At 39.7% G+C, this 27,836-nt stretch overlaps 2 protein-coding genes across 9 annotated transcripts in view; one reads left to right on the top strand and one right to left on the bottom strand.

Moving 5' to 3' along the window:
- Ubxn2a (UBX domain protein 2A) overlaps window positions 1–10,001 on the bottom strand; it is a 35,619-nt gene extending 25,618 nt beyond the window's left edge. Inside the window, exons 1-3 of one of the 3 annotated variants that reach the window (XM_077105195.1) lie at window positions 9,822–10,001; window positions 3,636–3,672; window positions 616–692 (exon numbers count right to left, since the gene is read on the bottom strand). The gene's annotated coding sequence lies outside the window, so the exon portion shown is untranslated. The remainder of the gene's footprint in view (window positions 1–615; window positions 693–3,635; window positions 3,673–9,821) is intronic. The other 2 variants (XM_076833475.2, XM_076833476.2) reach the window with 2 other exon arrangements.
- A 5,058-nt stretch (window positions 10,002–15,059) lies between these two features.
- The window catches only part of Atad2b (ATPase family AAA domain containing 2B), a 145,385-nt gene continuing 132,608 nt past the window's right edge, over window positions 15,060–27,836 (top strand). For all 6 annotated transcript variants that reach the window (XR_013088595.2, XM_076832954.2, XM_076832953.2 and 3 more), the window contains exon 1: window positions 15,060–15,571. Coding sequence is in view for 5 of the 6 variants with exons in the window: in XM_076832954.2 (XP_076689069.1) it covers window positions 15,356–15,571 (216 nt within the window). In the remaining variant the exon portion in view is untranslated. The remainder of the gene's footprint in view (window positions 15,572–27,836) is intronic.

Raw genomic sequence — 27,836 nt, 5'->3', positions numbered from 1 at the left:
TGTGGGTGTAGCTTAGTGGCAGAGTGCCCCTGGATTCAATCCTTAGCAGCATACATATGCGCACACACACCCACAGAGACTTAAAGATAAATTTGTAAAGAGTAAAACTAAAAAAGCGTAATAAGACATATGGTTTACTCATGGCTTGAAGGTAATGTGGAACAGTGAGAAATTTTAATAGTACATGGAAGTGCTATGTGAAGTCAACACAGACAACAGTTATGAACTGCCCATTGGGAAAAATCAGCCTATTCTAGCTAATCTGGAATGTTTGGGGTAACTAAACTGAGGAAAACACAACTAGATTGATTACAGAAAGAAAGAAAGAAAAAAAACAACACAATAACTTTTAAACATTTTAAAGTTGAACTTTAAGGATAGCAAACTAAGTATAGACTGGACAATATATCAAGACCCTGTCTCAAAAAAAATAATTAATTTATTTATTAAAATTAAAAGGGTAGGGGAAGTAGTTCAATGGTAGAGCACTTGCCTAGTATACATGAGGTCTTACATTCAACCCCTGGTACAAAAAAACAAACCAAACCAAACCAAAACTAAAATAATAACTAAAAAGTTTTGGAGTGCAGCCCAGCTGGACATTGTGGTACATACCTGTAATTCCAGCAACTGGGGAGGCTGAGGCAGGAGGATCACAAATTCAAGACTGGCCTTGGCAATTTAACAAGATCCTATTTCAAAATAAAAATAAAAAAAGAACTGGAGATATAGACAGTTGTAGAGAGCCTGGGGATTAAATCCTCAGTACCAGAAAAAAAAAAAAAAAAACATAAAAATGCCAAGTTTTAAGCATATTTAAGAATGCAGATCTGCTCATTAATAGTCACTGAAAAATCCATCAGATTCCACTCAAACCAGTTCCAGAAAGTAGGCACAGAAACATTCTATTACTCTCATTCCAAATCTTCAAAATATCTGGAGGTGATTTTAATCTGAGCCATTGAAAATCAAGCTGAGGATTTCCTCCAGATATAATCTGTCTGGATAAGTCCTGACCTCTGCTTCTAGCTTCCTGTGGCTAATGGAGCTGGGCCTGTAACAAGAGCCCATTTGGCAGAAGCAATGATTCACATTTAGCCCCTGTTTTGCTGGTACAAGCTGCTCCTTATACTCTAGTTGTTACAGAGAAAAGTTTGTTATTAACTAGGACATGAAAGAGGAATAGAATCTTGACAAAATTTAGATCTGGGAAGAAATAATGGCAATAAAAGGCATTCAAGATAGAGGAAGGGGAGGTGGAGCTCAATGGTTGAGCACTTGATAGCATACATGAGGTCCCAGCTATGATCCTCAGCACCTTAAAAAAAAGACTTTTCAAGGAATTAAAGTATGATAGGTAAGTACACTATCTAGGGCTGGGAATGTGGCTCAAGTGGTAGCGCGCTCGCCTGCCATATGTGCGGCCTGGGTTCGATCCACAGCACCACATACAAACAAAAATGTTATGTCCGCCGAAAACTAAAAAATAAATAAATAAATATTAAAAGAAAAAAAAAAAAAAGAAAGTACACTATCTAATCCGAGCAACTCCAGAGGCTGAAGCAGGAGGATCACAAGTTCAAGACCAGCCTCAGCAACAGCAAGACTCTCAGCAACTTAGGGGAGACCCTATATCACAATAAAAAATAAAAAGGGGTGGGGATGTATCTCAGTGGTAAAGTACCTGTGGGTTCAATTCCCAATAAGCCCGGAAAAAAACTCTTTTATTTTCATTATGAGTTAATATAAACTAAGTTTCTTATCCTTTTTAAGAGAAAATTACAATTCTAAAAATCAAGGAAAATGTGAAAGGAAGGAAAAAGGAGGCTTTGCAATGGGTCAGAGAGTGAGTTTTGGAGAACATATGGTGGGGGACAGCACCAACAATGTTTCCAACAATGGTGACTGAACTTCACACTCTACCTTTTAGCTAGAGGTTAAAGCAGGAGTCAATAAAGCCACATCATCCACGGTGAGCACCAACAATTACCGCAAATTGGATGCCCCTATTATCTCAAGTGGGTAATTTTTGTTTCTGAAGACTTCTTAATTTTTTCTGTTACTGCTCTTCAAGTATATTACTCAGACTTAATAAAATAAAGACTATTTCATTAAAAGAATCTTAGTTAATATTTATTAAATGTAAGGCAGTGAATTACACATTAGATTTACAATGTACTGAATCAGATAAGTGGGAATATATTTTTATAATATCAAAATATAACATCTTAAAGGGATTGTTGGGTTTTTTAAATTTTTTTTTAACTTTATTTATTTCTTTTTATGGTGCTGAGGATGGAATCCAGTGCTTCACACATGGTAGGCAAGTGCTCTACTACAGCCCCAGCCCCTAACAGTGCTTTTAAAATGCAATCATTAGGGCTGGGATGTGGCTCAAGCGGTAGCGCACTTGCCTGGCATGCGTGCGGCCCAGGTTCGATCCTCAGCACCACATACAAACAAAGATGTTGTATCCGCCGAGAACTGAAAAATAAAAATATTAAAAAATTCTCTCTCTCTCTCTCTCTCTAAAAAAAATAAAAAATAAAATAAAATGCAGTCATTAAAGATAATTGTTAGATATGAGTAGAACACTATAAATATTTTTGAGTCTGCAAGTGCTTATTACATTTATTCAATAAATAAAATTATACTTTCCTCCTGGTCAAGAATGAATGATAATGCACATTTTTACTTATTGGTAAAAACTAAACTAAAAAATAAAAATAAAAAAAAATGAAAAAAAAAAAACTAAACTAAAACCGTTAAAGGGTGTAAGAACAACAAGAGAGCTAAAATGCTTATCTATCCCAACAGCAATATAAAAGGCAATGTCCAAAATTAGTAATTCAAAAAAAAAAAATACACACTGTTAAGAAGTATAATTGTGAATAAAAAACACCTATGAGTTCAAAGTTGTTTCTAGAGAAAGGGAATGAGAATATTTTTCAGTTTTAAGACTTCTAACACCATCTGCCTTTTAAATTATGTAAAATTTTTTTTTAATATTTAATTGTTTTTAGTTTTCGGTGGACACAACATCTTTTATTTTTTATTTTTAAAATTTTTTTTATTTTTTTAATTTTATTTTTTTAAAAGAAGAAAGAGAGAGAGGGGGGGGGGGAGAATTTTAATATTTATTTTTTAGTTATTGGCGGATACAACATCTTTGTCTTGTATGTGGTGCTGAGGATCCAACCCGGGCCGCACGCATGCCAGGCCAGTGCGCTACCGCTTGAGCCACATCCCCAGCCCCCATCTTTTATTTTTTATGTGGTGCTGAGGATTGAACCCAGTGCCCCGCGCATGCCAGGCGAGCTGAGCCACATCCCCAGCCCCCTTTAAAAATTATTTTGATTAAAAATTTTTTCAACTAATTTAAAAATATATTCAGACTTAATCAGATTTTCATGACCATTACTGTTTTTTTCCTAGACTTCTTTCTTCCCACCTCACATTTCCAAAACCATTTAAAAATGTCTAGGACTTGGGGAATAACTTTGGGATAGAGTGTTTAGCATTAGCAAGATCTGGGGGGTCCAATCCCTAGCACCACACACAAAAAAAATAATATTTGTATTTCAAATACAAAGAATAGGGGGCTGGGGATATAGCTCAGTTGGTAGAGAGCTTACCTTGCATGCACAAGGCCCTGGCTTCTATCCCTAGCACCTAAAAAAAAAAAAAAAATCACAACAACAAATACAAAGAACAGGGAAAGATAAATGACAAGCCGACAATTCAGATTTAAGAAATGTTTACATTCTTACTTACTTCTTTTTGTGTAGTAAATAAAGCATTATAGATACAGTTGTGCCAAGCCCTGGGGATACAAAGTGAACAAAATAGAAAAAAAAAAAAAAAATCCAGCACTTGTGGACATTATGTTCTTGTGGGATCTCTACTTTCCCCTTGACATTTCTCCAACATTATTTATTTAGGTACTAGGGACTAAACCAAGGGGTACTTAATTGCTGAGTCACATCCCCAGCCCTTTTTAATTTTGAGATAGGGTCCTGCAGCTCAGGGATGATCCTCTTGCTTTAGCCTTCCAAGTCACTGGGATTACAGGTGTGAACCACCAGGCTTGGCTTTAACTAATTCAAAATAATTTATAATTAATAATAATACATTGTATATTTTAAACAAGCTAAAATAATTGAATTTTAAATGTTCTTAGCATAAAGAAATGATAATCATTTGGACATGTTGGATATTAATTAGCTTGATTTGATTATTCCACAATGTATACATGTATCAAAACATCACACTGTATCCCATAAATAGAATACAACTTAGAAACATTTTCTTTAAATATGATCTTTTTTGTCTCATAAACATAGCAAGTTCACTACACTTTTTTGTGCACGTTATAACCATCCTTCAAGGCATTCAAGACATCCTCTTCTAGAAAAAAACCATTAATGGGAGAATTATATACTCCCAAGGATCAAAGAGATGGTGACAACACTAATTTAGATGAGAAAATCATACAGGGGAGGCATAATTTAGGTGGATATTGGCAAGGTTACTGAGTCAGTCAGCTCCCCCCCTTTTTTTTTAATATTTATTCTTAAGTTTTAGGTGGGCACTATGTCTTATTTTACACTTATGTGGTGCTGAGGATTGAACCCAGTGCCTCGTGAATGCTAGGTGAGCATTCTAACCACTGAGCCACAGCCCCAGTCCATCAGTCAACCCTTTGACACCAACATATTTTTATGGAAGGGCTCTGTACCTGGAATGTAAATCTACCTTGCAAAAGGTTTCTTTTAGAAAACATTTTATGGGGCTGGGATTGTGGCTCAGCAGTAGAATGAGCGCCTAGCACAAGTGAGGCCCTGAGTTCGATCCTCAGCACCATATAAAAATAAATAAAAATAAAAAGGAATTGTGTCCAACTACACATAAAAATTAAAAAAAAAAAAAAAAAAAAAAAACGTTTCATGATTCCTCCAACTATCCTTCAAGTCCTAGCTCAAGATCCATTTTCACTGAAAGGTGAAATATTAAACCTTTATTAAGGGTCTGGGTTGTGGCTCAGGGTAGAGCGCTCGCCTAGCACGTGCAAGGTGCTGGGTTCGATCCTCGGCACCACATAAAAATAAATAAATAAAAATAAAGGTTAAAAAAAACCCCTATGGGGCTGGGGATGTGGCTCAGGCGGTAGCGAGCTTGCCTGCGAGCGGCCCGGGTTCGATCCTCAGCACCACATACAAACAAAGATGTTGTGTCCGCCCATAACTAAAAATAAATAAATAAATAAAAAACAACAACAAAAAACCCTATTCCCTAGCACATTACTAATAATTTTCATAAGCCTCTAATAAATTGTTTTTATTTGTACTATAACAGTAGAAAATAATGAAAGTAGAATTTTGAGATTGTACATGTTATTTAACTTCTGTACCTGTTATTTAACTTATATATAACTATACATGCTATTTAACTTCTCTTAGTCCCAGTAGCCTAATTTATAGATGGCTGTAATTGTCTTCCCCACAAGGTTTTTTGTTTTGGGTACTTGGGGATTGTTTTGGTGCTTTGTCATGGATTTACATCCCCTGTCCTTTTTATTCTGAGACAGGGCCTTGCTAAATTACTGAAGCTAACCTTGAACCTCCATTCTTCCTGCCTCAACCTCCCATGTTGCTGGGATTACAGGTGTGAAACACGTTGCCAGCTTCATGTTTGTTGTGTGTAATGGGGATTGAACCCAGAGGCCCTGTACAACTGAATCACATCCCCAGTCCTTTTTTATTTTGAGAACAGGTATGTATAAATTGTCCAGGATGGACTTGAATTTGAGATCCTCCTACCTCAGTCTCCTGAGTCACTGGGATTACAAGCGTGTGCCACCAAACCAGGAACAAGGTTGTTTTGAAGACTAAAGGAAATACTGAGAATTTTTTTCTCTTTTCTCACCCCTCTATCATAATCTCTGTTACAGGGATCAATAAAAAACATCCTCAGACTTCTAATTCAATCCCTGGTACACCTTCCCCTGAAATGTATATACTTAGTGAATTTCCCACCACTATGTGTAAGGCATTGGTTCAGAATTAATGATAGAAGTATCAATATGAGAGCTGAGGATATAGCTCAGTTGGTAGAGTGCTTGGCTCTCATGCACAAGGCCCTGGGTTCAATCCCCAGCAACACACACACACACAAAATAAATAAATAAAAGAAGTATCAGGGCTGGGGATGTGGCTCAAGTGGTAGCGCACTGGCCTTGCATGCGTTCGGCCTGGGTTCGATCCTCAGCACCACATACAAAGATGTTGTGTCTGCCGAAAACTAAAAAATAAATATTAAAAAAAAAATTCTGTAAAAAAAAATTATATTAAAAAAAAAGAAGTATCAATATGACAGTCCTTATTGCCAGAATTTACAGACTAACAGGGAAAAAAGTGACTAAGTTACTAATTGCAAACAGGTGTTCACTTGGCAGCACATACACTAATTGCAAACAGCACTGAATCATGAAGTTAAATTTAATTCTAACATGGAAGCAAAGTCACCATTATTTTAAGTGTTTCCTATCATAAAATTAGCAATATTCAAATGAACATGTAAAATTTATATCAATTGAAGGAGCTTCTATTAATGTATCAGAGTTAAACGACATGAAAGAAAACTATGTAATGAGGTAAACTGCATCGAATAAAATAAGCTACCTGACAAACATCCAACTTATCAGCATTAAGGTGGGCCTCAGAATGGATAGATGAACAGAAGTTCTTTCATTTTTCTCCCATCTTAGATTTGTATTGTATATTACAGTTTATCAAATACCTTCTCAAATATTATCCTACCTACTCCCAACAGCAGTGATAAAATCAGAAGACAGAGTACATTGAGTTTTATGAAACATATCCATTAAAGGGAAAATCTAGTCAAATAGATTTAGACTATGAAGACTTTGTAACATACATATAATATGAAATTTTAAATTTCATATTATTGCACAGCCTGGCAATGCAGCCTGTCATTCTAGCAATTTGGGAAGCTGAGGCAGGAGGATCACAAGGTTGAGGAGACCCTGTATCTTAAAAAAGAAAAAAAAAAATTACCAATTTCACTTTTTTTCCACTTTTTTTTTTTTTTTGGTGGCCTTGGGGATTGAATCTAGGGCTTCATACATGCTAGGTAAGTGCTCCACCACTGAGCTGCACCCCCAGTCCCAATTATACTTATCTTCATAAATATACACTTCAGGTTACATTTTTTTTAGATTAGGTATTTCTCTAAAGATATTATGCAACTGAAAATGCTATCTATATATAAAAGCTGAATCTCTCTTTAAGGATAAGGCCAGGATGGTATTAAACAGGAGGGAAAAGAAACCAAAAATCACATTTCCCTGTGGGGTTTCTTTTACTCCGATCTTCTATGGAATGTGATTATGTGTCTAAGTCTCCAAGAGCAACCTGACCATGATAGAATCAGAACCGGATACTTTATTAAATATTGTATTATGAATTCTTGTTTATTAAATACTAAATGGAAAAAAATATTTTTTTGTAAGTTTCAGCTTATTTTAGCTGTAACTGTAGTAATAATAATAATAATAATAAAACGCATTTTTTCAGCTGGATGCAATAGCACATGCCTACAATCCCAGTTATTCAGGTGGCTGAGGCAGGAGGATTGAAAACTCTTAGGAAGACCCTGTCTCAAAATGAAAAATAAAAAAAGGGCTGGCAATATAGCTCAGAGGTAGAGCTCCTCAGGGTTCCAGCCACAGTTACCACTGAGCTGGTGGTGGGAAACTATACAGGAAACCTTTAATTTAGGTAGAGATTGACAAGGTATTGAGTTAGCCATTCTTTGATGCCAGGATATTCTTATTTCAGGACTCTATAACTAAAACGTGAATCTACCTTGCAAAGCCCATCTTGAATAAAATTTCCTTTAAAAATCTTCCATGATTCTTCCAATAAACTAATTCACTAACATAGTGAGGGAAAAAATCAGTTAGGCACCCTTAAATTTACCATATTTTCACTGCTACAACTGTAGTCTCAAATACCCTCATCTCCATTCTTGTCCTAGTTCAATCCAGTTTCAACACAGCACAGGGTGACCTGTTGAAAATATAAATCTAGGGGCTGGGGCTGGGGCTGTGGCTCAGAAGTAGAGTGCTTGCCTAGCATGTGTGAGGTCCAGGATTCCATCCTCAGCACCACATATAAACAAATAAATAAATAAAGGCCCATCAATAACTAATAAAAATTTTTTTAAAAAATATATAAATCTGATTGTCTTTCTTCTTTGCTTAAAGCCTTTTAATGACTTCCCATTGTTCTTAGAATAAGGTCCAAATCCTTTGGGTAATATTACAGGAAATTCAAATAGCTGTCTCAATACATTTGATTGGTTGGGAATTTCTGCATTAAAGTTAAAAAAAAATAAAATAAAAAAGGAAAGAAAAGAAAAGAAAAAGGTGGTCCCAAATCATCAACATTACTTAAAAAAGCCCACACCATCTGTCTGTCCCTGACCTATCTTACTATAGTTCCCTTTTGCTTCCCACACTCCAACTGTTGTAATGTGACCTTTAAGTTCCTGAAATGGCCAACTTCCTAGTGTTTGGGTAAGTCCTTTCCTTTGCTTGGACCTGTCCCTTTTTTGGAATCAGTTTTCACCTAATTCCCGCTTACCAGTAAAATCTCAGCTTAAAGATTACAATCCTAGGAAAACTCTACCTGATTTTCTGTTATGTTCCCTCACCAACATTTTATTATATTATTCCTTTTTAGCTTTCAGTTTCTATTTTAGTGTACTGGTATTTATTCGCATGATTATTTAACATCTGTGTTGTCAGGTGACACCATACTTTCTATAATTGTCACTATCATATTCCTAGCACCCAGTATATAATACTAACAAAACATTCAGTAGCTAAATTATTAAGTCATTGAGTGTTTAGTAACTAAAGCTTACTGTACTTAACTTCCTCCACACAATTCTTACTCATTTTTTGATCCCACCAATGACTACCACTTACTTTAGTATTAGGCAAATATGCTCAATATTCACTGAATTTATTGTCTTTTAAGTAAATAAAATTTCAGCGTATTTAGAAGACACAATGTCCACTTTAAAAGAGCTTTTCCCACTAAAACCAAATTACAATCAGGCATAGTTTATAGTACCATGTATTCCTTCCTGCATCAAAAATCAATATAGACTGTTTCCTGTATTTTTAATTATCTCATATTATGTACAAACGAACCAACCCTGGACGCCACACTGAAGTTCAGTATTCTTGACAAGACATAAACTCTTCTAGTATCGCGAGTGAAAAGGAGAAAGGACACACAGATTAAAGAAATGAAATTAGAAAACAGCGAATATCAGACCTTCAAAATATCAGGTGAGTTGGGGGAGACGGGTGAAGGTGCCAATCACGGGATGCCCACCTAAATAATAAACATTCTGTATTTCTGGATTGTGCTTTTGCAGCGTTCGCCTTTGGGAAAATGTCTTGATGGCACATAACTAGAAGTTTCTGAGCGCCCTTCCAAAGAACCGAGTGATGTGCTTCCACTGGGTTCGCGAGCTAAGAGGCCAGGAGAGCCGGGAGCCCGGGGTCTGCGCTCACCTGGGCTGGGCAGGAGCCACGCCCGGCCTCCGCGCGCGCAATAGCGTCCCTCCCCGGCCGCAGGCGTGCAGTCTTCAGACCCGGACTCACCCCATCCAGATCCCGGAGGCCGAGACCCCAGGGGCCCCGGGGGAGACGCCAGCCCAACCGGGCGGCGGGCGGACCCCGGCCCCCCACCCGACCGAACGCGTCTCAGCACCAGGAAACTCACCTCTGGGTGCGGCCTCGTGGCCTGGTCCTCAATCGTCCACAGCTCGCGGGCACCGCCCCTGCCGCTAGGCTGGAGCCCCACCGGGCTGCGCGTCGCCGCCCCAGCACCCTTTCAGGCTCTGCGGCCCCGCAGCACGGATGCGGCCCGCCTCCCTCAGTGTCGCGGGGTGCCGCGCGCGTGCCAGGGCCGGCTCTGCGCAGTCCCGCGGAGCGCGCCGCGGGGGCGGGGCCGCAATGCGCGCACGCTCGGCGGCCTCCTCCGGCCGGCGGTGGGCGCTGCTGCTACATGCCTCCTCACCGGGCGCGGAAAGTTCAGGGAGTTAGGTGTGGGCTCACCTGAGAATCCGGCATCTGTTACCTATCTCTTTCCTCTTCAACCTCTAGTTGAGTCCGTGGAGAGGTTTCTCTGCATTCTGATCAAGTTGAACTTTTCATGAGACTTGTCATTTGCAGGGTGACCTTAAAGAATTCCCTCCACTCCTTTGTGTTTCTGAAAGGGCTTATTGCAAGGACTACCCTTCTTCAGAGAACTTAGATTCGGACTCCTGCATGCCCCCTTGGTTACTAGTGACGAAGTCAGACGCAGACTCTCCAAATTCCCATTCTTTACCTAGTAAATGGTTAGCTGAACTACTTGTACTCATTATCCGGGCAAAATACCAGCGGCCCAGACTTGCTCAGACTTTAGTGAAGCAAGCCGCCTTCTGGCACCTAATCTTTTTTTTTTTTTCCCTCTTTCTTTTTTAAAATTTTTATTTATTTATTTATTTAGTCATACATGACAGTAGAATGCATTTTGATATATAATACATACATGGAATGTACATACATCAATCATATTGTCTATTCTGTTCTGCTGCCCTTCCTATCCTCCCTACTCCCCCCCTTCTCTCCCATCCTTTCTCTCTATCCAATCTAATGTGACACACTTTTTTTTTCCTTTTTCTCATTACAAAATCATATATGTATTCTGTATAACAATGAGGTTCTCCTTCCATCTTCTGTGCAACTCCCCTTCTCCCTCTTTTTCCCTCCCACCTCTCTTCCCTATTTAGTGGTAGTCTTCTTCTCATGCTCTTCCTCCCTATCCCATTCTGAGTCACCCCCCTTATATCAGAGAAGACATTTGGCATTTGTTTTTTAGAGATTGGCTAATTTCACTTAGCATAATGTGCTCTAATGCCATCCATTTCCCTGCAAATTCCATGATTTTATTATTTTTTAGTGCTGAGTAATATTCCATTGTGTATAAATGCCACATTTTTTAATCCATTCATCTATTGAAGGGCATCTAGGTTGATTCCACATTCTAGCTATTGTGAATTGTGCTGCTATAAACATTGATGTGGCTGTGTCCCTGTAGTATGCACTTCTTAGGTCTTTTGGGTATAGTCCGAGAAGGGGAATAGCTGAATCAAATGGTGGTTCCATTCCCAGCTTTCCAAGGAATCTCCATATTGCTTTCCAAATTAGCTGCACCAATTTGCAGCTGGCACCTAATCTTTGATCCAGTAAACATCCTATGAAATATGCTGATCACTGCCTCCAAAGCCCATTCATGCCACTTCCCCACACTCAGGTCTTTTTATTCTTGTTTGCTGTTCCCCATGAAGGAAAAGCCCTTTTCAGCCTGGCTGATTGCGTATCTCATGGTTAGATAGTAGTTCTCTCCTTTGCAACAATCTTTCTCTCTATTTTGGAATTATCCTGCTACTGAAGTCTCTTTTTATGTAAATCTAGATTTGTTGCAGAGTTTAGAACCCAGGACCTCTGCCACTGAACTACATACCAAACCCCCAAACCCCGCCTCAGTGCATTTTTAATTTGTCAGTTCAGTTCTCCCTATAGCAGTAATCCTCTTCCCTTATTGCAATAGTGTCTCTCCCCCCACCACCCATTACAATAATCATATAAAGTGTCCATTTGTCTAAATTGAGATTGGACCCCTGCCATCTCCACCCAGGTAAAGGCAACTTGTGATTCTTTTTTTTTTTTTTTTTTTTAAAGGAGAGAGAGAGAGAGAGAGAGAGAGAGAGAGAGAGAGAGAGAGAGAATTTTTTAATATTTATTTTTTAGTTCTCGGCGGACACAACATCTTTGTTTGTATGTGGTGCTGAGGATCGAACCCGGGCCGCATGCATGCCAGGCCAGCGCGCTACCGCTTGAGCCACATCCCCAGCACGTGATTCTTGAATTGTCTCTTGTTCCATGAGATTTGGGAATCCTACAATAACTTCAACTCTCAAAACCTCTCCTAACCTCCTTTCTGCAAAAGAAATTGAAAGCAGTTACTTTGATTCCTTTGGGCAAAGAAACATTTCTTTGAGCCTTTTGTCAGGGCTCTTCTGTTTTTAATTTTGTTCTTGTTTTTGTCCCAATACCTTGGATGAAGAGAGGATTTTTTAATTTTTATTTTTGGTGGCAGGGGGACTGGGGATGTAGTTTAGTGCTAAAATGTTTTGCCTAGTGTGTAGGATTCTCTGGTTCAATCCCCAGTAATGGGGAAAAAAAAAGTGTGTGTGGGGAAATGGAGCCAATTTGTAAATATTTTAGTCTTTGCAAGTCCCATATGGCCTCTACCACATTTTTGTTTTTAATTTTACAATCTGTTAAAAGGGTAAAAAAAATGACTCTTAGCTCATAAACATATAAAAAGAGGCTACAGCTGGTAATGGTGGCACAGGCCTATAATCTCAGTGACTCCTGAAACTGGGGCAGGAGGAGCACAAGTTTGAGGCCAGCTTGAGCAACTTAGTGAGACCCTAAACAACTTAGTGAGACTCCACCTCATACTAAAAAACGAAAAGGGCTGAGGATGTGGCTCAGTGGTAAAGCCCCCTAGATTAAATCCCCAGAACCAAAAAGAAAAAAAAAAAAAGATCTTCTGACCTTTTATTACAGGACTGGGGCCTCTCAGGAAATTTAGGCAGTACAAACACTCCCTCTCCCTTCAAACCCCAATTCTTACGATCAAGTCAGAAAGATTTCAGACATGTGGCTCAAATTAATAGGCATGAGTTTATTAAAGGGAAAGGAAAAGGGAAATGGGATACTCTTGGTACTTCTGGTTATCGGTGATGAGTTCTGCTTCCTCACATGTTGAAGTTTGAACATTAGAGAAGTGCGTGGAGGCACGCATATAAAGCAGGGTTTATCTAAAAAGGGGCAACAGACTTCTCCCTGGAGGGATTAGGGGCCATAGCTGGCATCCCGGTATCCCCAGAAGCAAGGTATTCTGCCCTTTTTATATGTCTTAGGCTTCCTTTGTTCTCCTGCCCCCTTTTCCTTATCTTTCTCCTTCCTGCATACTTGACTAGACTTTTGACTAGGCCTAGGAAATGCTCAGTGGGATGGCCCAAATGTGGCTAGGGGGATGGTGGCTAGGGGGATGATGGCTGGGGGAAGGGCAGGAAGGAGCAGCCAAGGACACATTCATTAAAAACCTTATAGCTTCCTGTAGGAAGGGGCAATTCCTGGGACAAGTTACCTCCTCTATAGGTTGGAGCAGGGGTAAGTTCTTGATAAGGGTGGAGGAAGGGCTCTGGGGCTCTGGTGTCCAACTTGCTGCACTCACTCAAAATTGGCCTCTTTGATCCGACCTGTTTCGATTTACCCTTCTATACTGACTGCCTAATTTTGGTTTCACTCTGAAGGGACAAAGTAGGTCTTCTCACTCCAATTAATTGGGGACTTCAGAGAAGTTTTCAGAGTTCCACCTCTTGACTTACAGCAGGATGATATCAGACTTGCAATTCTCCACTGCATGGTAATGATAACTCTAGGTCACTTTTCATGCTAACGGGTTCTAATTGTTTTATTTATTTATTTATTTTGGTACTGGGGATTGAACGCATGGCTGTTTTACTACTGAGCTAAGTCCCCAGCCGCTTTTGCTTTTTCACTTTTTAATTTTGAGATAGGGTCTAGTGAAATTGCTGAGGCTGGACTCAAACTTGCAGGCCTCCCACCTCAGCCTCTCTGGTTGGTGGGATTACAAGCATGCACCACTATGCCTGGCTCTAATTGGATTCTTAATCATAAATTCTTACCGATTTTATGGTTGGGAGGAATTATCCTTATCTCCCAAGTTTGAGATCTGGTCTGCAAAAAGGGCCCCAAAGTTTTCAGGGTAACTTGGGTTCCTCTTATTGACATTATTCTGGGCCTGCATTTCTCCTGCAAACAATGGTAATGTGACAAAACATTGGGGAATGTGACAAATCCTGTCCAGTTAAGCCAGGCAGGGCTGCAGGTAAATTGCTTCTTAGAAAAAAAGCATGTGGTTGGTCAGCTCAGTGGCTGCATTTTATGGAATTATTCACTTAACCTCGTGTTCCCACCACTTACATCTGTCTGTCCCCTATCACTATGAACAGTAGGTTATCTCTAATGAACTCTGAATTTTTGAAATGACGATAATTCCTGCTTTAACACCAGAGCATTTCATATTGACTGTACAGCTTAATTTGTTTCTTCGTAAATTACATTACAAATTTTGATCTTTGGGTTCTGCTTTTACTTAATTCCTCTGCGGGAGGGAGTAGGGGACTGGTAAACCCGATTCTTGGAAAGATTCCCGCCTTAGATCTGGTTAAGGTTATAGGACTCTGCAATTTGTTGAGAGAATTAGAGTTCTCATATCTTCCTCACCCTCATTTCTTCTTAAGCGTATTCTGTGCCAGATACCGCGTAAACTTTTTTTTTTTTTTTTTATTGTTAATCACAGCTGTCATTCTCAATTTTACAGCCTTGAAAAGTGTGGCTCAAGTTCAGTGACTAGCTTAGGTAGCTCTGGGATTCTAAGCCAGCGCCTTTTCGTCCTTATCAGCGATCCCCTTCCTCCCCGCGCCTATGCGGGCGGTTCCTAGCTCCATCCTGGCCTTTTGGGATGGTGCGGGTGTATAGGGTAGTCTGTCCGGGACCTGGCGACTTGGATCTGGTCCCAAGTTCCACACCGGAACTCGCCTTGCAACCAATCTGGCTTTTCCCATCCCCCAGCCTGGAGGCCAACGAGACCCGGGAAACCACTGAGCTGCGAGCCCAGAGCGTCGCCACCCCTGGCCGCCGTGCGCTGACGCTGCGCCGGGGGCGGAGCCTGCTGGAGGCTAGGGGAGGGGAGGGAGAAGCCGGCGAGGGGAGGGCTGCCTGTCCTTGCAGCGCCCCGCGGTGGCCGCGGCCGGAAGCGGTCTCGTCGGCCCTGCGGCGCTGGAGACCTGACGCACAGAGCTCGAGAGCGAGAACGAGAGAGAAAGGGGCAGAAATGGCGGCTCCGCTCGGCTCCCGCTGAGGAGGGTGAAGCCGGCGGAGGATCTGTGCTGCCGACTTGCAGCCTTGTTCTCGCTTCTTGCTGCCTGCCTTCTCACGCCGCTTTCCCTTCCTCTGCCTTGCTCTCGCCTGTCCTCGTCTGCGCTCCGGAGAGTTCGAGCCGGCTCGTCTCTCCCGGCCCGGCTCCGCTGGCCCTGACTGCCCGGCCGGCGGGCCGGCCTTCCTCTGCCCTCCCGGGCGCGGCGTGTGCCTCGTCCTCCTGGCTGGACCATGGTGAACACCCGGAAGAGCTCTCTGCGCCTTCTCGGGTCCAAGTCTCCCGGGCCCGGGCCTGGGCCTGGGGCCGGAGCAGAGCCTGGGGCGACCGGAGGCAGCAGCCATTTCATCTCCTCTCGGACCCGCTCCTCCAAGACCCGCGCTGCCAGCTGCCCCGCCGCCAAGGCCGGGGGAAGCAGTGGCGCCGGCGTCGCTCTGGATGAGGCCCGGGTAAGAGCGCGGCGGCCCGCGTCCGGAGGCTGGCGAGCACCGGCCGGGCCGCCCGGGCTTTGTCTGGCCGGGTTGGGGGCAGAAAGCCTCCAGCGGAGGCGGCCCGGGCGGCTGGAGACTAGGGGTGCGAGTGCGGGTGCGGTGGAGGCTGGCACCCGTAGAAGGGCCTCGACTCGAGCCCTTTTGCTTTGCCGGCCCGGTTCTTTTGTGTAAGAACAGCACTTGAGTCCGGTGAGAAGGCTTTGGAGGTCCTTTTCGGGGGCATTAGGACGATCTGCTTTCCGTGTCCTTGTCCTGTCTTAGAGGGGAATTTTAGAGGGAAGCGACAGCGAAGGGCCGGGGTCCCTGAGTGGAAGGGTGGAGAAGAGAAGTGAAAGTTTTCTGCGGTGTCAAACCCTCCTGAAAGTGTGTCAACTGCCGCTGTCTAACTCCAGCTTACTCTTGAGTTTGGGGGTGGTTCAAGTTGGTGAGGAAGTGAGCAGAGCTCCAGTTGGCAGCCAGGCAAGGATGCTGAAAAAAGTTTGTAGCTGCTCAGGCACCAACTTTAAAAACAAAATCAACGCTATCGCCTCTCCAGGCAGGAGAGATCAGACATGATATGGTTGCTGGAGAACCAGCCAGCTAGCCAACCAAGGTTCTAGTAGGGACCGGAGCTTTTAGGTCACAAAAAGACATATGTCGAAAGAAACATGTTTAATGGGCACCATCATCCCAAAATTATATGGTTTCTGGGATGTCTACATTTTTTGCTAGAGAAATAGTTTACAAAAGTGAATCAACGTCGTTGTTGTCGTACACTTGCAAAAGTGACATTTGAAGAAGCAGGTGATGATTCAGTTCTTAAAAAAAAAATTGAAAGATTCTTAAAGTTTTATTGCTCACAGTGTGAAATGTTAAGCTAGCACAGAGATTTATCACTTTAAAGGTATTGACAAGTTTGTTATTATGAGATTGGTTCTGAATTTAGAGACAAGTGAAATGCTTCTGTCTAGAGAGAGGCTAACTTGGCTAAAAGTAAATTTTCTGGAAAATGCTTTTCATTTAAAATACTCCTTTAAATCCACACCATTTTGTTGTTGTCATGCAGGGAAAACAATATTTAAGATTCTCTGGGGATTTACAAGATTGCAGTTTTTTTTTTTTTCCTCTTTGTGTTTCATACTATTTTGACACTAACAAGGAATCTGAGTACATACAACAGAAATCTTTTACCATACTTCTATGAAATACATTTATTTTATCTTACAAAATGATTGTTTTGCTTTTATTTGCTAAAAGTCTGGAAAATATTTTAAAAACTTATTTAGCAGACTGTTTTGGATTTCACCGATCTCTTAAGCTGAAATAAGAAAACTAATGCGGAAGTTGTGCAAACTATTCAGAATAAGTATTGTGAAGACTTAGCTTATTGTGGAAGCTATTCTAAACATGCAAGTTTCTTGACTTACTGTTGCTATCATATTTTCAGATGATTCTAAGGAAGGATTTGTCCTCTACACTTAAGTGCAAATAAAATATTTAGAGCAAGCAAAGCATACAATTGTATCATGCTATGAATGTCTAGTCTATTAGAGCATTGTCAAGACTCCTCTGAAGCAATTAGCTCATCTCTCACAGATCAGTTTGTGGTCCCATTTTTGAATTCATGGATATCATGCTGTCCTTACCCCCTGAGGAATAAGGTGAAGTAATTTGTCAAGCAGCTGTTATAGAGATGTTAAAAGGCAAGGAATCAATAATCTAATGTAGACATGAACATTTGTTAGCTTTTAAATTGCTGGAAGAATGAAAGCTCTTTCTAGAAGTATACTTACGAAACATGTTTTAAGAACCTTTTTGAAGTGTTTTAAAAGGCCATAAAGAACAGGCTACTGAGGATTGACTTTGAAATACTTAGTTTTCAGTTTTAAAAAGATTTGAATTTAGATGATGGAATAATCTAATTACTTTCTCTGAAAGACTTTTTTTTTTTTTTTTTTTTTTGTATTGGAGATTGAACCCAAGGGCACTTAACCACTGAGCCACATCCTTAGCCCTCATTTATTTATTTATTTATTTACTTACTTACTTGGTTCTGGGGATTGAACTGGGGTGCTTTACCACTGAGTTATATCCTCCACCATTTTTATTTTTTATTTAGAGACAGGGTCTCACCAAGTTGCTGAGGCTGGCTTTGAACTGGCAGTCCTCTTGCTTCAGTCTCCAGAATTGCTGGGATTACAGGTGTGTGCCACAACACCTGGCTTATTTTTTATTTTGAGACAGGGTCTCACTATGTTGTTTTGGGTCTCAATAAGTTGCTGAGTCTAGCCTCAAAGTTTCGATTCTCCTGCCTCAGCCTCCTGAGTTCCTGGGATTACAGGTGTGCAACACTTGCCTGGCTTGGCTTGATGTTTTGAAACAGGGGTCTTGCTGTGTTACCCAGGTTGGTCTTGAACTTGACCTCAATTAAACCTCCTGCTTCAACATCCTGAGTAGCTCAGATTGCAGGCACGTGCCTCTATTTCTGTCTTCTCTTAGATATTTCAGAGACTTCTAATGTTATATTATGAGTGATTGGACCTTTAGAAGAGGATAGTTATAATTCTGAATTTATTAGGTTTAGGGATGCAGGTTGTATATTTCTTGGCTTTATATTCCTGAAGTGGATTGTTTTGAATTAGGTGTTCTTATTGGTTTTTATGTTATAGGAGTTTAGCACTCCTGTTTTGCCCTTTCTGGCATACTTAAAAGCACCTTCTTGAATATGGGATATGGAATAGACCTTTGCTTTTGTCTGTAAAGTCTTATTTGACGGAGAATGGGGTTTCCCATGTTGTTGATTTAGAAGATTGAACCTTGAAGCCCTCTCTTATGCTAGACAATTGCTTGACCACTGTGCTACATCCCCAGCCTGAAGACTTTTTTTTTTTTTTTTTTTTTTTTGTTGTTACTGGGCATTGAACCCAGGGGTACTTTATCACTGAGCTGTATCCTCAGCCCTTTATTTTTTATTTTGAGACAGTGTCCTGCTGAGTTGCTGGGGCTGGCCTTGAACTTGCAGTTCTTCTGCATCAGGTTCTGGAGTTTGTAGGATTATAGGAGTGTGCCACTACACCCAGCAAGACCCTTCTTTTTGTAAGAAGAAATGTATTGCTCTTTTTCTGCTTTTGGGCTATATTATATTCTTCACTCTATATTTGATTCTGACTTTTTTCTTTCTTTCCCTCTGTTTTAAAATTATTTACTATGTCTAGAGACCATTTCTTCTGCTTTTTAGAAAAAAGCCATATCACAAAGAGCTATTTGTAGAGTTTTGCCTTTTCCCCAAATGATATATGTATAGGATAGGGAAATAAACATATGATATGTTCTGCATGTTATTGAAACTATTTTCTTTTGTCCCCCTTAACTTTCCCTAGGGTTAAAGTTTTTTATTTTTGTTAATATTTTTGACATGAAAAAAGTTCTACCTAATGAATACAATTTGATGAGTTTGGTGAAAAGTATATGCCTGTGAAACCATCACTACCATGAAGACTGCAGACATGTCTATCACTCCCATAGTTTTCCTTCCCCCCTCTTTTATACTATTATTATTATTATCTTTTCTTTGGTGGTAAGACTCTTAATGTAAGATCTACCTTCTTAGAAAAAGTCTTTTTTTTTTTTTTGTTTTTTTTTGTACCTGTGGTTGAACCCAGGGGTGCTTAACCAATGAGTCACATCCCTACCCCTTTTTTTAATCTTTATTTTGAGACGGGTCCTCACAAATTTGCTCAAGGCCTCCACTAAGTTGCTGAGGCTGGCTTTGAACTTGCGATCCTCCTGCCTCAGCCTCCCAAGCCACTGGGATTACAGGCATGTTCCTTCTTAGAAAATTTTATATATACAATATGTATTCTTAACTGTAAGCACTATGCTGTGTAGTAGATTTCCAAAATTATTTATCTGGCATAAGTGAAATTGTTACCTTTGACTATCACCTCCTCATTTCCTCAACCTTTTTCCTCCTGGCAATCACCTTTCTTTCTATTCTTCTTCTATGAGTTTGGCTATTTTTGGTTTTACACATGAATAAGTTCATACAATATTTGTGTGTGTGTGTGTGTCTTAGTTCATGTAGCATAATGTCTTTCAGATCCATTCATGTTGTCATAAATGGCAGGATTTCCTTTTTTTTTTTTTTAAATATTTTCTTAGTTGTAGGTGAACACACTACTTTTATTTATTTATTTATTCATTCATTTATTTATTTTTATGTGTGCTGGGGATTGAACCCAGTGCCTCACACATGTGAGGCAAGCACTCTACCACTGAGCCACAATCCCAGCCCAGGATTTCCTTCTTTTTAAAGGCTGAATAATATTCCATCATGCATGTTTGTATTATATTATTTGTGTATATATATATATACACACACACACACACACACACACACACACACCCTCATATACATATTCTTCATCCATTTATCCATTGTCTGGCATTTAGATTATGTTCATATTTTGGCTTTTGTTTGTAATGCTACAGTGAATGTGGGAGTACAGATATCTCTTTGAAATTCTGATTCCAGTTCCTTTGAATAAATAAGCAAGATTGCTGTTTCATTTGGCAGTTCTATTTTATTTTTCTGAGGATCCTACTACTATTTACTGTGGGAGTTGCTCCATTTTGCATTCCCATTGATGTGTGCTGGGGTTCCCTTCACATCTTTATTTAACACTTGTTGTCTTTTTTTTTTTTTTTTTTTTTGGATGATACTCATCTTGTAAGGTAAGAGGTGATATCTCATTTGGTATTTTGCTCTGCATTTTTCTTAAGATTAGTGAAATAGAGCAGATTATCTTGAACCTGCTATCCATTTAATATGTCTTATAATGTCTATTCAGGCCTTTTGTCTCCTTTTCCCCTGCAGCCCTGCAGTATTGAGGATTGAACCCCGGAGTGTTCTACCACTGAGCTACATCCCAAAAGCCTTCTTTTTTGAGACAGGGTCTCCTTAAGTTACCCAGGCTCCCTCAAACTTATGATCCTTCTGCCTCAGTCTCTTGAGTAACTGGGACTACAGGCGCCACACTTGGCTTGGCCAATAGTCTTTTTTTTCTTTTTGTATTGGGATTGAATTTAGGGGTACTTTACCACTGTGCCCCACTCCTTTTTATATTTTGAGACAGGTTCTCACTGAATTGCTGGGGTTCTCACTAAATTGCTGAGGCTGCCCTCAGATTTGCAGTCCTCATGCCTCAGCCTCTCAAGTCTCTGGGATTATAAGCATGCAACACAGCACCCAGGTTGGCCAATAGTCTTTTAAACCACCCTTTGATAGATTCTTAGGTCATTAATTTTATGACTTCTAAATACCCACTATAGATAAACCCATAACCCTGGAAACCAGTTGGACAAGTGGTAGGGTTACCACTTGATATCAGAACTAAAGAGTCAAACCATTATCTTCACCTAATAAAAAATGATCCTTTCTTTTCAAGGAGCCATTTCAGAAAAGTACCATATTATTTTTAATTGTGTTGGGTATTTCTTATATCCAATATACAATGAAGTTTCACTTGTGTGCATTTTTAATTTCATTTCTGTGCACAACTTATTTTTTCTTTAGATTTTTTTCTTTTTTTTTAAATTTTTCTTTTTAAGAGAGAGTGAGAGAGAGAGAATTTTAATGTTTATTTTTTAGTTTTCAGCGGACACAACATCCCTGTTTGTATGTGGTGCTGAGGATCGAACCCGGGCCACATGCATGCCAGGCGAGCGCGCTACCACTTGAGCCACATCCCAGCCCCCTTATTTAGATTTTTGATCTCTTAATAGGAACATCACACACACACACACACACACACACACACACACACACACATTTTTGGTACAAGAGTTGAAATCCAGGAGCACTTAACCACTGAGCCATGTCCCTAGCCTCCAGTCCCCTTTTTGAGACAGGGTCTTGCTAAGTTGCTGAGGTAGGCTTTGAACTTGTGATGCTCCTGAATCACTGGGATTTGAGGAATGTGCCACTGCACCTGGAGTGGAATATTTAATGCTTGTATATCTCCCTAAACTGCTCTATTCCTAGGGCCTAGCCCAACATCTGACACATAAGATATTCAACAAATATCTTGTGAATGAATGAATGAATAGCATATTGAGGAATTGACCCATTTTGTGAAAACCATGATGATAGGACTTTGAGAAAAGAGAATAAATGAAACAGTCCCTACCTTCATGGTATGCATATGATAAATTATTAGCGTGATAAATTGTTTCTGGGTAGGTGCCAAATGATGAGAGATATAATCTTTTACTCACTGAATGTTTTGGTGGAACCTCATCTCACCTCTTTCTATGGGTGTTTTGTTTTGCTACATTGGCCAGGATGGCTTTGAGTTAGAACTTGTGGTCCTGCTATCTCAGCCTCTCTTGTGGCGGGTACTGCAAGTTTGTGCCACTATCATACCTAACTGGTTCACTGTTTTAGGGCTGACATGCTGCAGAAGTTCAGAAGTACCATTCACTATGTAGTCTGTTGCTGCAGTCCGGCTGCAGCAAAATAACAGGGGGGGAAGGAGCAACTTGTGTAGATTGATACAGCAGGAGTGAGAGCCATTTATCGTAGGACAGGAGCCTTAAATATACATTCCACACAGCTTATCTAATTAACATAAACTAGATACAGCAGTCAACCAATAAGGAATCTCCACACTTAATGGCTCACTTTTGTTACTTCACAAACCACTCCCTTTGGCATTTTGCCAGGCACCATCCAGACTTGTTTACAGACTCTAACATTTCTCTGGCAAAATGTCAGGCGCAATCCTGACTTGTTTATAGACTCTAATAATTCCCCCTTTTGTTTAATTTAAATAACGACCATAGTGGTTTTTACAAAAACACCATAAATAATCTGTTACAAGCAGAAGGGGAGGATACAAAATGCCACAATACCAAGCCAATTGATGGCTCCATGCAAGAAGCCCTTGGAAAAATTATACCAGCAATGACACTGTTAGCAAAGATACAGTTACAATTTGTTGTAGATTACAGTTTGTTGTTTTAGTCCAGGTAAAGCAGTGTCTCAATAGATTAACTCACAGTCCAGGTAAATCACAGTCCAGGTAAGTTCTGCAGGCAGCTAGCTTAAATCATAGTCCAGCTAAGTTCTGCAGGCAGCTAACTTGATCCAAGTTTCGTCATTTCTCACTGGGATGAAGGCAGGAACTCCGGATGGCTAAAGAAAATCCTGTAGCATTCCACTAAGAAAACAACCTTTGGAACAATTTAGTACATTATCTCAAGGTTTTTTACATTTGAAATAAACCTTAATGGTGCTTATTGCTTATTAGCCTCCAGGTGTGGGAGAAACATTGTAGCTTTTGGCCTTGGAAATGATCAAACTTCAGGGACTCGGCATCTTCTGCCTGCAGGGCGTCCTGGCTGCCCCAGATGGCCCTGGGGAGAGTCCGCGACTCAAACTGCTTCTGGGCACAGGGAGCAAGAGCCTGCGAGATTGTGCCTCCAGGTCAGGTCTAGATTTGGGCTCTTGCAGTGGCGTCCTGCTGGGGGGGGGGTGGACAGGGAAGAGCCGACTGCCGCCACTTGAAAAGTCCTTGTTGCACCATGACTGGCTCGCGCACTTGGCAGCCGCTGTGCCGATTTATGCACCCTCCGGTAACAAAAAATATTTAGTAGTAGCCTTTTGCAATTCCTTTCTTGACAATCCTTCCTCCTCTGAACTTTTTTCTTCTTTCTGACTAGAGTTCCTGGGCTTCTATCAACACATGTCCTAACTATTCTTGGTTCCATTGGGATGCCTCTTTCCCTTATCAATTTACCTAACACCCCTTCCATATTTTCATCACAAATACAATACAGTACACTGAGACAAAACAAGACACAAACATACTGTATCAGTCTTCTCAATTTTCTCAAAATGGCCATCGCCATCCTGACTTGTTTACAGACTCTGACAGTCTGTAAATGACATTCCCTAGAATTGTGCAGTATACTTGTATCACATGCTTCTCTGAATCCCCAGTAAGTGACATGGTTCTTGGGATGAAGCAGGTGGAGAACAAAACATGGTAAAGTCTAGTGTGGGGGAGACAGAAATGTGTTCTATTAAAAAAAAAATTGAGGGCTGGGGCTGTAGCTCAGTGGTAGAGTGTCCGCCTTGCATGTGTGAGGCATTGGGTTCGATCCTCAGCACCACATAAAAATAAATAAAGATATTGTGTCCAACAACAACAAAATATTGACTCTTCAAGTCTAATAACTTTACATCTACACTTATTCACACGATTTAACACCCTTTCTTTGGCTGTTGCTTCCACACTCAGCTCCTGTTTGGGTTTTAGAGGGGGCCAGAAGCACTCTAAAATTGTTTTTTTCCTAATCCTTATATGTGAAGTTTATACCTATTCTTGCCTCCTTTTAGACCTTTAAGGTCTTTAACACCTCATTTTGTGGCAAATTTAGAATTAGGTGAAGAAATAAAAGGATGTTATTGTAGAGATTGGATAGAAACTTATGGTTAGAGGGAATTATGTGCCAGCCAACTTCCTTGCACATTCTATGGTTAGTGACATCTATGATCTGGTTTTGTGGTTCGAGTATTTGGGAGAGAATAATTGAAACAGTCTGAAAGTTTTGGACTTGAATTTAGAAATAAAAACAAAACAAAACTTGTCTGTCAGCCATTCTGTTTTTTTTTTTTTTTTGGTAGGAACCTAAGTAATTTCAGAAAAATAGAGGAAAATTGAACTTTTTAGATTAACATTTTAAATTGATACATTACTTAAAAATGTTTGGCAACTTTTTCTCCTCCCAAAGTGGTGAAGATAAATCAATTACAGAATAAAATTGATCTTTGAAAATGTATATAGAAAGAATAATCTAGCTGGGCACAGTTGTGTATACCTGTAATCCCAGTGATTCTGGAGGATGAAGTAGGATTGCAAGTTCAAGGCCAGCTTCAGCAATTTAGCAAGACCCTGTCTCAAAATAAAAAGCATTGAAATGTAATTCTGTGGTAAAGTGCCCCTGGGTTTGAACCTCAGTACTGGGGGAGGGGGGAAGTATAGTGTGAAACTGTGCCCTATTTTACAACTTTGTGGGATGATTGCTTTTTGAATTTTTAACTCTTTTTAAATATGAGCATTATATACTGAAGAATTTTCAGTAAGAAATCTCATATTGAGAGGTTGAGATGGTTACAGAAGACACCGAGTCATGTTACAGAATTTTACTAATGAATATAATGCAATTAATTTGTAAGTATTCATCTTGAGGAATGATCATAACTATAAATAATTTATATTAGGGATATAGCGTATCTGTGGTTTATATTTCACTGATGATATGACATCCAAGCATTCAGCATAGTTAAAAGTAAAATAACAAATTGAGTTTATCTTCTTCATCAAGATTTGTCTTCCTAGGTTAAAGAAAATAGTGACTAATAAGTAAGGGGATCATATGTCCCTGTTAGCCCAGGATAGTTCTGATTTGACTGGCCCAAACACAGATTGTGCTTGTTGTCTGGAAAGAATGATTAGTAATGTAAACGCTCTTCTGTTTAACATGTTTGGATGATAGGTAACCTAGCCACTGTATTGGTTTATGTCATGTATTTCAAGTTTATATAGGTGATACTTAGCTCTAGAAGAAGTTTTATTTTTCATCATTTAGTGACTGTGTGTATATAGTCACTCCATCTAATTACTGCATAGTACCTCATAGAGTACATCCTTTGCATTTTAACTATACACTTTCAAGTGATAGTTACTTGGATTCCTTCCAACTCCCTGCAAGTATTGCTACATTTAATACCCTTATACAATGTCTCTTGTGGATTTAGTATGAGAATTTCTCTGAGAGCTAACCAGGAATGGAATAGAGAGTACATGTACTTAAATATTATCTCCAGATTTGCTGCTTTAGACTCCATTCTTAGTACTAGTGGATGAGAGTTCTTGTATCCCCCACATTCCTGCTGATGCTTGGCATTATCTAGCTTATTGATTGCTTTTCTTAGATTATTAATGAGTTTGAGCAACATTTTTTTAATTTTAATTTTTTTTTGGTACTGGAGATTGAACCCAGGAGTGCTCTACAACTGAGCTACATCCACACCCCTTTTTATTTTTTGAGTCACTAAGTTGCTGAGGCTGGCTTTGAACTTGTGTTCCTGCTTTAGCCTCCTGAGTAGCTGTGATCACAGGTTTGCACCACCTTTCCTGGCTCCATTGTCATAATTACTGTTGAAGTCTTTTTCTTTTGTAGGCATTCTATTCTCTTTTGAAGCTTATATAAATTTTTCTTTTCATTCATAAATTTTACTGTATTTCTTGGTATGGGCTTTTTCTCACTCCCCCCTCCCCCATCTTCCATCTTTCCATCTGTGGTTTTTCATTTTTTTCTTTGATTGTGTTAAATTTATCTTCATAATTTCTGTAAATGATATTTCTTTCTTTTTCATTCCTTCTGGAATTCATTCTGTTCAGATGTTAGCACTCGGAAGAAAATTTTGTCCTTAAACTGATAAGTAAGCACATGGTTGTTAACACCTTTGATGGCATGCTGGAGAAATTTACTTGGGCCTTCCTGAAGTTGACTTCTGTAGACCCTTTTAGTGCACATATGCTAACTGGCCCCCTTGTCAGAGGATAAAATCTTGATGTTACTTGATGCAAAGTTCATTTACTTACAATTTAAGAACACCCTTTAACTAGCTACTCCAGTGTATATACTTTGGATAATACACTTTGGATAGTGAGTATTGTAGTTGTGAACTTGATTGTGGAAGGTCAAGGAATCCAGTTTAAAAAGTAAAACTGAAGTAAGGAACTACACTTTCTCAATCAATGACTCATTATAAGAAATGGAAATGTATGCATAGAAACAGTTGGAGAAATGCATTAAGACATTTGCACAAAACCTGGCAGCACAAGTTCATGAACCTGGGTGGTTTTATGTTAAAAATTTTTACAGTACAGTAAATATTTAATTATTTTCCCCAATTTTTATTATTTCAATTCAGTCTCCAAATTTATTAGATGGGAGAATTGGGAGAAAGTGATATTTGTCCAAGGACATGTAATTTTTAAAAAAATAACAGTTCAAATGGAAGTGGTGTTTTAAATTGCTATAATCTAGTAACTACTCTGTGCCATGCACTGAAGATAAGAGTATGTAAGACCCTTCACCTCAGCTGTGTAGCAAAATATTTTTTTTTATTTAAATATTGGGAAGTATGGCAATGCACAAGAAGAGGAAAAGCCTTTCCCTGCTCCAATTCTTCTAGTTCATTGTTTTTAGAGGTAACCACTGTTAAAGCTGGATATTTCCTTCCAGACCATTGCACATGTATGTATGGGTTGTTTATATGTGTACTTTTAAACAGATAAGGAATCAAATTCTATATGATATTTCTATTTTCAAGTCAGGGTCTTGCTGTGTTGCCCAAGTTGGCTTCAAACTTGAGATTTTCTCCTTCAGCCTCTTAAGTTAGCTGGATTTATAGGCATGGGCCACTGACCCAGAAATATGCTATTATTGATAGTTGATTTTCTACTATCATGTACATTCTTTCATAAGTTTATCCTTAAGAGTTTTCTAATATTTCATTGTATCATTACATCATTATTTATTTAACCTTTATTGGTATACAGATTGTCTTTATGTTTTTGACATAATAAACAGTGTAGCAGTAAATGACCTGCTACATGTCTTTCTCTTTCAGGTAAAGTGAGGTTTTTGAGTCAAAGAGTTGTTCTACAATGAGGCTAAATAAATTTGTTTTCCATTTTCCTATATGGTTAGCACTGTTTTTCTTTCTTTTCTTTTTTTTTTTTTGTATACTGGAGATCACACCCAGGCCTTGCATGGTGAGCTCTGGTCTCCTCCTCTTATCTATTTATCTATTTATTTATTTTTGAGGCAGGGTCTCACTAAGTTGCTGAGGCTGGCCTCCAACTTGCAGTCCTCCTGCCTCAGCCTTAAGTAGCTGGAATTACAGGCATGAACCACCACCATGCCTGGCTTCAGCACTGTTAAATTTTAATATACTATGGGGCTGGTGTTGTGCCCTGTGGCAGAGTGTTTGCCTAGCACATGTGAGGCCCTGGGTTCCGTCCTCAACATCACATAAAAATAAATAAATAAATAAAAAACATTGTGTCTGTCTACAACTAAAAATTAAAAAAAATTTAAAATATACTATTATGGCTGGTTTAAATTTTAATATGATTATGGTTGCCCAATCACTGAATGTCTTTAG

Source organism: Callospermophilus lateralis, chromosome 14 (genome assembly GCF_048772815.1).
Source record: "Callospermophilus lateralis isolate mCalLat2 chromosome 14, mCalLat2.hap1, whole genome shotgun sequence".
Taxonomy (NCBI): domain Eukaryota; kingdom Metazoa; phylum Chordata; class Mammalia; order Rodentia; family Sciuridae; genus Callospermophilus; species Callospermophilus lateralis.
This window is presented reverse-complemented; position numbering and strand designations above follow the sequence as displayed.